Genomic DNA, 14,510 nt, shown 5'->3' with positions numbered 1-14,510 from the left:
GTCCTTACAATATGCCAGGCATTCTTCTAGGCACAAGAGGTACATTAGTGAACCAAGCAAAATACCTTCCTGGGTGGTAATTACTACCACTGAGGAAAGACAATAAACTATTATATAGCAAATTATAAAGTACAGTTTATAAAGTATATAAGTTATATAGTACACTGGAAATAGGTATAATAAGAAAATTAAAAAGAGATAAAAAGGGTAAATAAAGGGAGATCAGAGTTAGAAGGGGTGAGAATTAGGCAGTTGCAGTATTAAGTAGGATGATCATAACAGGCCTCATTTAGAAATGAGCTGCACACAAACACTTGAAGGGTGTGAGAGAGTCTAAGCAGCTAATTTGGGGAAGATAATTCCTAGCAAAGGGAGGGCTAGAACAAGGACCTGAGGGTGGGAACATTCTGGCTTTGTGTAGAACAGCAAGGAGGCCACTGTGGCTAGAGCAGAGGTAAAAATGTTCAGAGGAGTCAGAGATGAGGTCGGAGAGGTAAGAGCAGGGATTGGGAAATCCTATGGTGAATGACTTCTTAAGTCACTGTTAGGACTTTGGTTTTCACTCTGAATGAATAAGGAGCCAGTTAAGGAGTGATAAGATCTGCTTTATGTCTTACCTAAGATCACTAAGATCTAAGCTTATTCTGACTGCTGTATTGAGAATAGACTAAAGGAGAATAAGAATGGAGGCAGAGAGACCTATAAGGGAGACCACAGAAATTCTAAGGAAGGCATTATTGTAGCTCAGACCCAGTAGCAGCAGTAGAAATAGTGAGAAGTAGAGTAGATCAGATTCTCAGTAGATGTTAACGGTGGAATCACCAGTGGGAATGCAAACTCTGGTGCAGCCACTGTGAAAAACCGTGTAGAGTTTCCTCAGAAAGTTAAAAGTAGAACTACCCTATGATCCAGCATTTGCACTACTAGATATTTACCCAAAGAATACAAAAATGCTAATTTAAAGGGATACATGCATGCACTTTGATATTTATAGCAGCATTATCTATAATAGGCAAATTATGGAAACAGCCCATGTGTGCATCGATTGATTGTGTGTGTGTGTGTGTGTGTGTGTGTGTGTACACGTATACACAGTGGAATATTATCAGCCATAAAAAAGAATGAAATCTTGCCATTTGCAATGACATGGACAGATCTAGAGAATATTATGCTAAATGGATAAGTCAGAGAAAGACAAATACCATATGATTTTATTCAATGTGTGGAATTTAAGAAACAAAATAAGTGAGCAAAGGGGGAGAAAAAGGAGAGGCAAACCAAGAAACAGACTCTCTCTTTTTTTTAAGTAATCTCTGCACCCAACATGGGGTTCAAACCCATAACCCAGAGATCAGGAGTCACACCCTCTACCACCTGAATCAGCCAGGTGCCCCAAAAGACTCTTAACTATAGAAAACAAACTAACGGTTACCAGAAAGGAGGTGGGTGAGAGTGGGTTAAGTCAATGATGGAGATTAAGGAATGCTCTTGAGATGAACACGGTGATGTATGGAAGTGTTGAATCAAGTGCTGTACACTTGAAACCAATATTACACTGTATGTTAACTAACTGAAAATTAAAAACTTTTTTAAAAAGTAGAACCAACATGGGGTGGGTGGCGCAGTCGGTTAAGCGTCCGACTTCAGCCAGGTCACGATCTCGCGGTCCGTGAGTTCGAGCCCCGCGTCGGGCTCTGGGCTGATGGCTCAGAGCCTGGAGCCTGTTTCCGATTCTGTGTCTCCCTCTGTCTCTGCCCCTCCCCCGTTCATGCTCTGTCTCTCTCTGTCCCAAAAATAAATAAACGTTGAAAAAAAAAATTAAAAAAAAAAAAGTAGAACCAACAGAATTTTATCATCGACTGGATGTAGTGTTTGAAAAAAATGACGCCAAAGTGACTAGCCTCAGTGGATGGAGTTACCATCAACTGAAATGAGAAGTCTGTGGGTCATCCCAGTTTGGGGTGCTCGGTGGGGATTCCTGACTGGGACCAGGAGTATAATGTTGGATATATCTTCAGTTTGAGATGCTTGTGGAACAGCCAGCCTTATACATTGAGGTGATACTTAGATATTCAGGTTTGGCTTTATTCAGATTATATAGTATCACTTGATACCTGTTAAAATCCTAGGTCAGTACATACCAGTTCCACAAAATCAGGTTGTTAAAATAATAGTTTTCTCCCTATCCTTCCACATGTAGAGCCAGTAATGTTTATCTTTCACCTTAGATGTCAGAAAAGAGGAGCAAATTAACCCTAAAATAAGTAGATCGGAAAATAATGAACTAGAAAACAAATAATAGAAAAAAATGTTTTAAGTGAAAAGTTGGTTCTTTGAAAAGGTGAATAAAATAGCCAAACTTAGGAAGAAAAAAAATAGTGAAAATATAAGTTGTCAACATTATTACAGACCCTATATATATTAAAAGAGAATAAGGAGATATTATGAACTACCAACAAATTCAACTTGCTGAAATGGACAAATTCCTTGGAAGGCACAACAAAACAGACACAAGAAGAATTAGAAAATATTAAGGAGCTCCATATCAGTTACAGACATAGACTGAATTTGTAATTAAAAACTTTGGGGGGGCACTTGAGTGGCTCAGTCACTTAAGCATCCGACTCTTGATTTAAGCTCAGGTCATGATCTTATGGTTTAATGTAAAGGATAAATTCCAGTGAGTTGAGTTCCAGCCCCACACTGGGCTCTGCTCACAGCATGGAGCCTGCTTGCAATTCTTTTTCCCTGAACCCTCTGCCCCTTCCTCTCTCTCTTTCTCTTTCTCTCTCTCTCTCTTAAAATAAATAAGCTTAAAAAACAAACAAACAAAATACAACTTTCAGGGCACCTAGTCATGATCCTGGGACCCTGGGATAGAGCCCCACATTGGGCTCTGTGCTGAACAGGGAGCCTGCTTAAGATTCTCCCCTCCCCCTCCCTCACTCCTTCCCTCTCCCCCACTCAGTCCCTCCTCCGCTTGCTGTCTCACCCACACTCTCTCTAAAATAAAAAAATAAAACACTTTCAAAGTGTTTTTTGAAAGAAAAGAAAACTGGACTCTTGATGGCTATCTCACTAAATTCAGGAATGAAGGAAGTAAAAATAGCAACTCTTCATAGACTCTAAGAAAGGAGAGGAAGACAGAACACTTTCTACATCCTGTTATGAAGCACCTTGACTGATACTAAAAACCCAACCAAAATACTACAGGCAAAGAAAACTATAAACCTCTTGTGTTATTATAAAGCTATAATACCTCTTGTGAATGGAGATGCAAAACTCTTAATAAAACTTTATCTAATTCAGCAATATATAAAAAGGTTAATGCATAATGACTAAGTGAGAGTATATTCTAGGAATATAAAGTCTGTTTAACATTTGAAAATCAGTCGTTCACCACACTGATAGAATGAAGGAGAAGAACCTTAGATCATCTCAATAAGTGGAGAATAAGCATTTGACAAAATTTAAAACCCATTTATGATAAAAAAAAAAAAAACAAAAAAACCAAAAAACTAGCAGACAAGGAATGAAAAGAACCTTCCTAAATCTCATAAAGGGCATCTATGAAGCTCTCACTCCTAATTATAAAACTCTTTCCCTGAAGATTAAGACAAGGAAAGGATGCCTGTTATCAACAGACATCCTCTACTCAGCATTATACCAGAAGTTATAGCTAGTGCAATCAGGTAAGAAAAAGGAATAAGCAGTGTATGGATTGGAAAGGGAAAAGCAGAATTGTGTGTATAGATCACATTATTGTGTATATGGAAAACCCTGTGCAGTCCGCAAAACAATATGCTAAAATAAGTGAATTTAGCAAGGTTACAGAATACAAGGTCAATAGGGGGGAAAAGTGATTATTATTTTTTTTTAACGTTTTATTTATTTTTGAGACAGCGAGAGACAGAGCATGAATAGGGGAGGGTCAGAGAGAGGGAGACAGAATCTGAAACAGGCTCCAGGCTCTGAGCTGTCAGCACAGAGCCCGACACGGGGCTCGAACTCACGGACCGTGAGATCATGACCTGAGCCGAAGTCAGCTGCTTAACCGACTGAGCCACCAGGCACCCCAAAAAGTGATTTTTATATTAGCAATGAACAATTACAAAATAAGAATTTTTCAGGGTGCCTGGGTGGCTCAGTTGAGCGTCCAGCTTCGGCTCAGGTTATGATCTCACAGTTTGTGGGTTCAAGCCCCGCATCAGGCTCTGTGCTGACAGCTTAGAACCTGGAGCCTGCTTCGGATACTGTGTCTCCCTCTCTCTCTGCTCCTCCCCCGTTCATGCTCTGTCTCTCTCTCATTCAAAAATAAACAAAAACAGGGGCGCCTGGGTGGCTCAGTCGGTTAAGCGTCTGACTTCAGCTCAGGTCACGATCTCGCGGTCCGTGAGTTTGAGCCCCACGTCGGGCTCTGGGCTGATGGCTCAGAGCCTGGAGCCTGTTTCCGATTCTGTGTCTCCCTCTCTCTCTGACCCTCCCCCATTCATGCTCTGTCTCTCTCTGTCTCAAAAATAAATAAAGGTTAAAAAAAATTTTTTTTTAATAAAAACATTTTTTAAAATGTTTTTTTTTTTAATAAAAAAAAAAGAAGAAGAAGGAAAAAATAAGAATTTTAGGGATGCCTGAGTGGCTCAGTCAGTTAAGCGTCTGAATTTGGTTCAGGTCATGATCTCACGGTTTGTGGGTTCGAGCCCCGTGTTGGACTCTGTGCTGACAGATCAGAGCCTGGAACCTGCTCGGATTCTGTGTCTCTCCTCTCTGTCTGATCCTCCCTGCTTGTGCTCTTATCTCTCAAAAATAAATAAACATTAAATTTTAAAAAAAAGATGGACCTAAATATAAAACCTAAAACAATAAAGCTTCAAGAAGAAAACATCTTCACAACCTTGGTATAGGCAGAAATTTCATGGACATGACACAAAGGCACTAACCCTAAAAGTAAAAAGCCTGCTAAGTTGGATTTCATCAGAAGTAAAATTTCATTAGAAGACTTTAGAAAAATGGACAAGCCACAGACTAAATAATATCTGCAGTAGATATATCTGACAGAGGACTAATACCCAGAATTTTTTTTAATTTACATTCAAATTAGTTAGCATATAGTGCAACAATGATTTCAGGAGTAGATTCCTTAATGCCCTTTACCCATTTAGCCTATCCCCCCCCCCAACCCCTCCAGTAACCCTCTGTTCTCCATATTTAGGAGTCTCTTATGTTTTGTCCCCCTCCCTATTTTTTATTATTTTTGCTTCCCTTCCTTTGTGTTCATCTATATGGAGTATATATACACTCCATTGTATATATATATACCACATCTTCTTTATCCATTCGTCCATCGATGGACATTTGGGCTCTTTCCATACTTTGGCTATTGTTGATAGTGCTGCTATAAACATGGGGGTGCATGTGTCCCTTCGAAACAGCACACCTGTATCCCATGGATAAATGCCTAGTAGTGCAATTGCTGGGTCATAGGGTAGTTCTATTTTCAACTTTTTGAGGAACCTCCATACTGGTTTCCAGAGTGGCTGCACCAGCTTGCATTCTCACCAGCAGTGCAAAAGAGATCCTTTTTCTCCGCATCCTCGCCAATATCTGTTGTTGCCTGAGTTGTTAATGTTAGCCATTCTGACAGGTGTGAGGTGGTATCTCATTGTGGGTTTGATTTGTATTTCCCTGATGATGAGTGATATTTTTTTCATGTGTGTGTTAGCCATCTGGATGCCTTCCTTGGAAAAGTGTCTATTCGTGTCTTTTGCCCATTTCTTCACTGGATTATTTGGGGTTTTTTGGTTGTTGAGTTTGATAAGTTCTTTATAGATTTTGGATACTAACCCTTTATCTGATATGTCATTTGCAAATATCTTCTCTCATTCCATCAGTTGCCTTTTAGTTTTGCTGATTGTTTCCTTCACCGTGCAGAAGCTTTTTATTTTGATGAGGTCCCAATAGTTCATTTTTGCTTTTGTTTTCCTTGCCTCTGGAGACATGTTGAGTAAGAAGTTGCTGCAGCCAAGATCAAAGAGGTTTTTGCCTGCTTTCTCCTCAAGGAATTTGATGGCTTCCTGTCTTACATTTAGGTCTTTCATCCATTTTGAGTTTATTTTTGGGTATGGTGTAAGAAAATGGTCCAGGTTCGTTTTTCTGCATATCTCTGTCCAGTTTTCCCAGCACCACTTGCTAAAGAGACTGTCTTTATTTCATTGGCAGAATATTTTCTAAGAGTGGGGAATTTTTTTTTTAATTTTTTTTTAACGTTTATTTATTGAGAGAGACAGAGCGTGAACTGGGGGAGGGGCAGAGAGAGAAGGAGACAGAATCCGAAGCAGGCTCTAGGCTATGACCTGTCAGCAAAGAGCCTAATGCGGGGCTCAAACTCACGAACCATGAGATCATGATCTGAGCCAAAGTCCGGCGCTTAACCAACTGAACCACCCAGGCACACCCCACCCCGAGAATATTTAAAAAAACAAAACAAGAACACTTCCCATGTATCTTAAATTCTTCCTTTTGTTCCCTTTTTTCCTAACTCTTGCTTAAATAGTTACTTCTGGAATATTTGTCCAGTCTCTGCCCTTCAAAAGGCCATAAGTCAGAGCTTACAAATATTGATGTGATTGATACCTGAAATTTTAAAGACTGGAAGCACATCTTGAGGAATCAGTGATATCAACCACTCAGATCTTACAAAGTGCTAAGTAATTCCATTGAGATTCTATTCATTGGTCTACTCCTTCCTTTAACTTACCTATTTTCCAGCCATCCTCATTCAAGATAAAGATGAATGGTTCTCCCAAGTTAAAGTAAATATAGTAGTTCTTATAAATTTTCTCAATTTCAGTTGACCCGTTATTTGTTAATAAGTACATATATACTTTAATAAATTTTAAAAATAAAGTAATTCCAAGACTTGGTCCAGTATTTTGGAAAGCAGTCTGGTAGAAAAATCAGTATATTCTTGGGGCACCTCAGTGGCTCAGTCAGTTAAGTGTCCAGCTCCTGATTACAGCTCAGGTCATGAAATCACAGTTTGTGAGTTTGAGCCCCATATCATCAAACTCTGTACTGACAGCTTGGAGCCTCCTTGGGATTCTGTGTCTCCCTCTTTGCCCCTCCCCCGCTCGTGCATGCTCGCGCACTCGCTCTCTCAAAAAAAAAAAAAAAAATGTCTAAAGAAAAGAAAAATCTGGGGGGTGCCTGAGTGGCTCAGTCGGTTGAGCATCCAACTTCGGCTCAGGTCATGATCTCACGGTCCATGAGTTCAAGCCCCGCATCGGGCTCTGTGCTGACAGCTCAGAGCCTGGAGCCTGCTTCAGATTCTGTGTCTTCCTCTCTCTCTGACCCTCCCCCGTTCATGCTCTGTCTGTCTCTGTCTTAAAAATAAATAAACATTTAATTTTTTTTTTTTTTTTTAAGAAGAAAAATCTGGGGCACCTGGGTAGCTCAGTCAGTTGAGCATCCGACTTTGGCTCAGGTCATGATCTCGTGGTTCGTGAGTTCAAGCCCCATTTAGGGCTCTGTGCTATCAGCTCAGAGCCTGGAGCCTGCTTCAGATTCTGTGTCTCTCTCTCTCTGCCCCTCCCCTGCTTGCGCTCTGTCTCTCTCTGCCTCTCAAAAACAAATGAACGTTAAAAAATAATAATAAAAAGAAAAATCAGCATATTTTTTTAAATGTAGTGTTCTTGCTACTATTTAGTGAACAGACTTCTGCAGCACACGTGCAGAGACCTACAGTGGCTAATAAATGGTCAAACTGACACGTAGTTTTTCTCTAATATGCTTAGCCAGCTAATTTGCTTCTATTTTTCTTTTACAGTTTCAGCTCCTAGCTTCTGCTCTATTCAAATCTGGTTCAGATTTTACAGCTCTAGGTAAGTATTCCAGCCTCGTTTATCTAGCTTACATGCCCTACCATTTCAGGGATTGGATTTTGGTTTCTTTTAAGTGAAACATCAGGCGAGATGTTCATCTAAACAAAACAAGTTTCAAGGTAGCCTGCAAAATTTCTAATAACCTGCTACAGAGTTATTTTCCAAGCATCAGTCACCAGTTCATGGGTCAGTTTGCAGTTCCTGTTACACCAATTGCTGGGTTCTTATGCAAACACATGGCAGTAGAAGCATGATCAAAATAAATTAACTCGTATAGCATGGTTTTGGAATGTAGGTGTACTACTCATACACTTAACTATTAGATGACACTTCTTGGTGGGATGATTTTTCCTCTCAGTTTATTCTTTGTGGAATCAACAGATTGGTGACGGGTAGGCAGTGAAAAAATCATTTTGAGATCAGAGAAAATACATTATCTCTTCCCTGAAAATGCCAAATTTTGTATGCTGTTATTTTAATTGTTTAAGATAAACTCTACTTGAAACTCCAGTGTTTCTCAGACACTCCAGATATGGGCATCAGTCTCCATTTAGGAGTACTCTCATTTAGTATCAATGGATTATTAACGTAACTAGACTGTAGTGAAGTGGGGAATCTTACAGAATCCAGCAGAAATCAGGTGAATTTTCAAGAATCTTTTTGTTAGGATACATCATTATGATAGCTTTATGTTTTCAACAAGACTGTAGGCTTTTGAAGTATGGGAATTTCCAGCCCCCCTCTTGGCATTACAAAATACAGTCACATGGTAAATGCTTATTAATTCCATTCATGCCACTGCTGTTATAATTTGTCTTAGAGCTAAACAGTAGTATTGAGATTTTCCAGTATATGAAATACAGATACTAGTCTTTATCTCTAGCATAAAATAATACTTTGGGATAGCAATTTAATTTCTTCATCATCCTTCTGTCTCCTAAAGGTGAGCTATACCTCAAAGGAACAGAACATATATAATTCTGGTGTTTTTCAGTGGGATGGGAAAGAATAGCAATTTTCCTTGGGGTCTTGCCCTTTCTTATTCCATAACCAGTAATCGAGGCTTCTCCACTGATAGAGGCACCTCTAGTCCTGAGTTCTAATTCCGGAACACATAGGATTCCACAGGGTAGGACTGAGCACAGTTTGCTATAAAACATAGGTTCTCTGAAAATTTAGATAATTGTTTAGCACTCTTCCATACAAATATTTTGAGGCTAACAGAGAGTTTAACCCTGTGATGAAGAACTTAAGTATAAGCATTATTTTAGAAAGTCCATACCCTTGTGAATTTCATCATTTGAGACAGATTTAGTGATACATGAATTAGGAACCTGGCACATAGATATTGTTTGAATGAACATGTGCCTTGTTATGCATGGATACCACAGCCCAGGGCCATTATTTCTATTTTATTGGTGGGCAGCACTAAAATGTCTCTGGCTGACTTATATTTAGCCTTTAGAACAAAAATGTCTTGGCAGTCATTTAAATATGTTAGGTTGGTGTCAGCAAATATTTTACCTTTAACTTAACTCCTTTCTTTGGTCTCTTCCCCATTCACTGCCAGCTAATATATTTTTCAGGAACAGTTTGTTTTACTTGGATTCCAAGCAAACCTCAGATACGCTGAGAACAATACAAACAATAGAAAAAAATACAAAAAGAAAATTCCTGTGGGGTTTTACTTCCTACCGTGTTTGAAGGAGGCAGTATGTTTAGTAGTTAGAGATGAGAGTGTAGGAGAGTGATTAAGAGTCAGAATCTAGGTTCAGATATCAATTCTGCCACTTGGTAATTTCAACCAAATTAATTTCAAAAAGCGACCTTGAGGGGTGCCTGGGTGCCTAAGTCGGTTCAGTGTCCAACTCTTGATCTCAGCTCAGATCTTGATCTCAGGGTCGTGAGTTCTAGCCCCACATTGGGCTCCACGCTGAGTGTGAAGCCTACTTAAAAAAAAAGTGACGTCTTGCAAGTACCTTTCTTTTTTTTTTTTTTTTTTTTAATTTTTAACATTTATTTATTATTTTTCAGAGACAAAAGTGTGAGCAGGGGAGGGGCATAGAGAGAGAAGGAGACACAGAATCCGAAGCAGGTTTCAGGCTCCAAGCTGTCAGCACAGAGCCTGATGGGGAGTTTGAACCCACAAGCCGTGAGATCGTGACCTGAGCCTCCCAGGTGCCCTGAGCAAGTCACCTCTGTAATACTTAATTTCTCCATTTATAAAATGGAGGTAGGGGCGCCTGGGTGGCGCAGTCGGTTAAGCGTCCGACTTCAGCCAGGTCACGATCTCGCGGTCCGGGAGTTCGAGCCCCGCGTCGGGCTCTGGGCTGATGGCTCAGAGCCTGGAGCCTGTTTCCGATTCTGTGTCTCCCTCTCTCTCTGCCCCTCCCCCGTTCATGCTCTGTCTCTCTCTGTCCCAAAAATAAATAAACGTTGAAAAAAAAATAAAATAAAATAAAATAAAATGGAGGTAATAAGAGTACTTACCTTAAGTTGAGAGAATTAGGTGAAATAATTATGGCGAACACTTAACACAATAAAACAGTAAGTGCCCCATTCAGAGTACTATTAATATTACCTCCCTGAAAAACATAATCTTCTTGGGTTACCTGGGTGGCTCAGTCGGTTAAGCATCGGAAACTTGGTTTCGGGTTCAGGTCATGATCTCACAAACCATGAGTTCAAGCCGCACATCGGGCTCTGTGCTGACAGCTCGGAGCCTGCTTAGCGATTCTTTCTCTCCCTCTCTCTCTGCCCCTCTGGGTGCACGCTCTGTCTCTCAAAATAAATAAATTAAAAAACAGAAAAGGATTTTTAAAAAAATGTAATCTTCTTTGTAACACTGGTAAGTTTGGATGAAAGGCAAATTCGGACTTTATGCCAATTTTAATAAGGAGAAATTTGGTATATTAGTTATAAACAAAATGTATTTTTCTTAATGTTTCATGCCTACTTCAAGTTCCTGACTCTTGTTTATTTCCCATCAGATTGTCTTATCTTCACTCCACTTAGAGTTGAAATCAAGTTGGGTATTTCACGTGTAGATATATACATTTTTTAAGATTTTTATTTTTGAGTAATCTCTACACCCAATGTGGGCCTGAAACTCACAACCCTGAGATTGAGTCACACGCTTCACCAACTGAGCCAGCCCAGTGTCTCTAGTTGTATACATTTTTTTCATGTATAGATAAACTAAATACTTCATTTTCTAAATTCTCTAAAAAATTTGCCTCTGCTAAAGTTTCTGACAGACTTCCTTCCAAATTGCTTCTCTTAACCTCCTAGTGAGAATTAACTATCGACTAATGTCCTATATACCTTAAAGAATTAGAAAAATGGAAAGTGATTTATAGACAGCTGACATCTTAATTTTGAAAAATGACAGACTTCAGAGCAAAATAACCTCTGGGGATCTTTAGAGCTTCTGGTGGCTATGGGCACTTTTAAGCTTGAACTCAGACATTTTGCTAATTTTTAGAGCTGTGTCTTGGTTCCAGAAAGTATGCATTGGTACAGTTTAAGCGTACTTTCAGCAAGGTATGTGAGAACTAGGAAAAAAATCTGTCTTGTAGAGCATTTTGCCTTTTTTTTTTTTTTTTTTTTTTTTGGAAGGAGAGAGAGAGATTGAGAGAGTCAGTCAGTTGGGTGTCCGACTTCAGGTCAGGTTATGATCTCGCAGCTCATGAGTTTGAGCCCCACTTCAGGCTCTGTGCTGACGGCTCAGAGCCTGGAGCCTGTTTCAGATTCTGTGTCTCCCTCTCTCTCTGCCCCTCCCCCACTTGCACTCTGGCTCTCTCTCTCTCTCAGGAATGAATAAACATGAAAAAAAATTTTTTTAATAAAAGATACTTTCTTCAACCTCTTGTCTGTAACCCACATGTTTACAGATACTTTTTATATAATAGTGAATTTATTATTAGCAATAGAAAGTATAAATAAACATATCCAGGAGAAAAATGTAAATAGGAAAACTTACCTAGTCCGTATAGGATATTAAGTTAAAAAGTATTGTATATTCCTAATACTTCACTTTTCTTTTTAGAGCAGTCATTATCTTTAGTCATGATAGTAGCAATAAAGTGATAGCTAGTATTTATTGAGCACTTCTATGGGGCCAGGTACTATTCTAAGTACTGTACATCTCTTAACTCATTTAATCTAGATAATAATCCTATGAAGTAGCTACTGTTGTGAGGCCCTTTTATATATGAAGAAACTGGGACACTTGCCCAGGAATAGTGCTGGTGAATGGCAAAACAAGGATAGAAACTTGAATAGTATGGCTTCAGAGCTCACTCTCTATAAACTACCAACTATACTGCTTCTCATTGAGCTCTACCAGTTTCTACTACTCTGATTAATTTCTTATTCCATTTTATGATGAAAATCAAGTGAAAGAAACATTGATTAGGAGTGTGAGATTTATGATAATCAATGTAACCATTTTTGTCCCAGCTCTGCCTTTTAATTAGTCATATTACATTCCTAGTGCCTACCCTTTTTAATGTATTTTTTAAAAAAACATTGACTACAGATAAAGCTTAAGATTCTTCCTGAACAACTTTCCTCAGCTCTGTCTCCTCTCAAGTGTAACCTTTCATATCTGGCAGATCTTTACACAAACACACATATACACACAACCATATACACAGATATACAAATACAGCTGATTCTCTTTATTTACAGTAGTTCTGTTAAGTCATCAGTCTGTTCTGTTACGGCTGAATTAGTGAATACTGAACCATTACCCTATGGGACGTAGGGAGTTAAGTTCCTTATATTGTTCATTCATTAACATTGAACTCAGGCAACAGCACTGTAACTCTTTCCTCAAAGAAGCTTGTCTTAATACACACATTTTCTCCATTAGGCACATTATGGCCTTTTTGCATTTAAGAACACTAGACAACACTTCAGTACTACATTTGGGGGATCATTTTAAGCAGTGAGGTCACCAACAAAAAGCACAAAATGCAAAAAACATGACACCAATAGACCAAAAAGGACGCTTGTTTATAATGTGAGAGGTGAAAAAAGAAGGCAGAGCATCACCCAGTTCATCCTCAGCTGAGAACGTGTATTTTCGCAGCTGTCCACTTGTCTGTGCAAGACCACATAGTGCCACAAGTATTTATTTTGAGTTTCAGCTAAATTTTAATGGGCAGACAAATGCACAAATATCTGAATAATAAGGATGGACTGTACACACAGACACAGATGTATAGTTTTGTATGTTCCGGTTTTATTACACAATGTAAAATATGTATTCTACAACATAACATTTTAAAATTTAATGATGTGGTGTGGAGATGTTTGCAAGAAACTGTAATCTATTGTATTCTTATTGAGTGATATATGATATTCCATAATAGGATCTACCATAATTTAAACATTCATCTAATGATAGTGTAAATTTCAGTCTTCTCACTGGTAAATGGTGAATAAAAATAAAACCTGTTCAGATGGTAACTATACTTACTGTGAGGAGTATTGAGTAATGTATGGAATTGTTAAGTAAAAATCACCACATTGTGGGGCACCTAGGTGGCTCAGTTGGTTGAGTGTCTGGCTGTTAATTTCAGCTTAGGTCATGATCCCAGGGTCATGGGATCAAGCCCCATGTCAGTCTCTGTGCTGACTGTGAAGCCTACTTAAGATTCATTCATTCATTCATTCATTGAATCATTCTCTCTTTCTCTCTCTCTCTCTCCCCCCCACACTGCTCTTCTCCCCTGCTCACATATACTCTCTCTCTCTCTCTCTCTCTCTCTCTCAAATTAAAAAAAAAAATCACTAAGTTGTACATTTGAAACTAACATAACATTGTATGTCAGTATACTCCAATGATAAAAATATTTAAGTCAAAAAATTAATTAAACATGTTCTTTTAAGGGTTAAAGAAACTTAGCACACTGCTTACAGTTTAAGCACTCAGTGAATATTTGTTAATAAAAATACATAAATGAGCTTTGGAGTCAGACAGACATGGGTCCACGTTCTATTCTCTTCTCTCACCAGCTGTGAGATCTTACTAAATTACTGAATCTCTCTAACCTGTCTCACACGAAAGGGGAGTTTATGATAAACGCTTCATTATTTTTTTTATAAGAACGAATTGGGGTCATGCATAAACTACCGAGCTCACAGCAGGAACTCAGTGTTTCCCTCCCTCTTAAATCATTTAATCTCATGGAAATGTATTTACTTCATTTGATATTATTTCATAAGAAGACAGGTGTTTCATTAGTAATACATAGGTATTACTTCACTAGAGGATTACCACAGAATCAATATTTTCTCCTAAAAATAAAACCTCACATTTTTACAAATATAGAAAATAAAGAAAGGAAAAACCTGAAAGTTGACTACAAACAGAAGCCTGTTTATCCAGTTGGTAACATTACCACCCAATAGCAGGGGGGAAGAGAGAAAATGTTTAGTACAATGCTTAGACCATACTCCTACTGAAATATATTTTAAAGACAGTGAAAGCAAAGAAATCTTGTGTTTTGCCTGTAGTGGTTTGGGTATAGTAATTCTGGAATGTGTTTTGTGTGTATTTCAGGTTGAGCAAATGAGTAAATATGATATTGCAGAATGTCAGTTTTCTTAGTGGAAGAAAGGAGG

General features: G+C 38.7%; 1 protein-coding gene across 3 annotated transcripts in view; it reads left to right on the top strand.

Moving 5' to 3' along the window:
- MKLN1 (muskelin 1) overlaps positions 1-14,510 on the top strand; it is a 379,029-nt gene that overhangs the window by 360,435 nt on the left and 4,084 nt on the right. For all 3 annotated transcript variants that reach the window (XM_040471936.1, XM_040471935.1, XM_040471934.1), the window contains one exon: positions 7,823-7,877. In XM_040471936.1, coding sequence (XP_040327870.1) covers positions 7,823-7,877 — 55 coding nt within the window. The remainder of the gene's footprint in view (positions 1-7,822; positions 7,878-14,510) is intronic.

This window comes from Herpailurus yagouaroundi, unplaced genomic scaffold (genome assembly GCF_014898765.1).
Source record: "Herpailurus yagouaroundi ecotype Mexico unplaced genomic scaffold, PumYag 100, whole genome shotgun sequence".
NCBI classification, from domain to species: Eukaryota; Metazoa; Chordata; class Mammalia; order Carnivora; family Felidae; genus Herpailurus; species Herpailurus yagouaroundi.
This window is presented reverse-complemented; position numbering and strand designations above follow the sequence as displayed.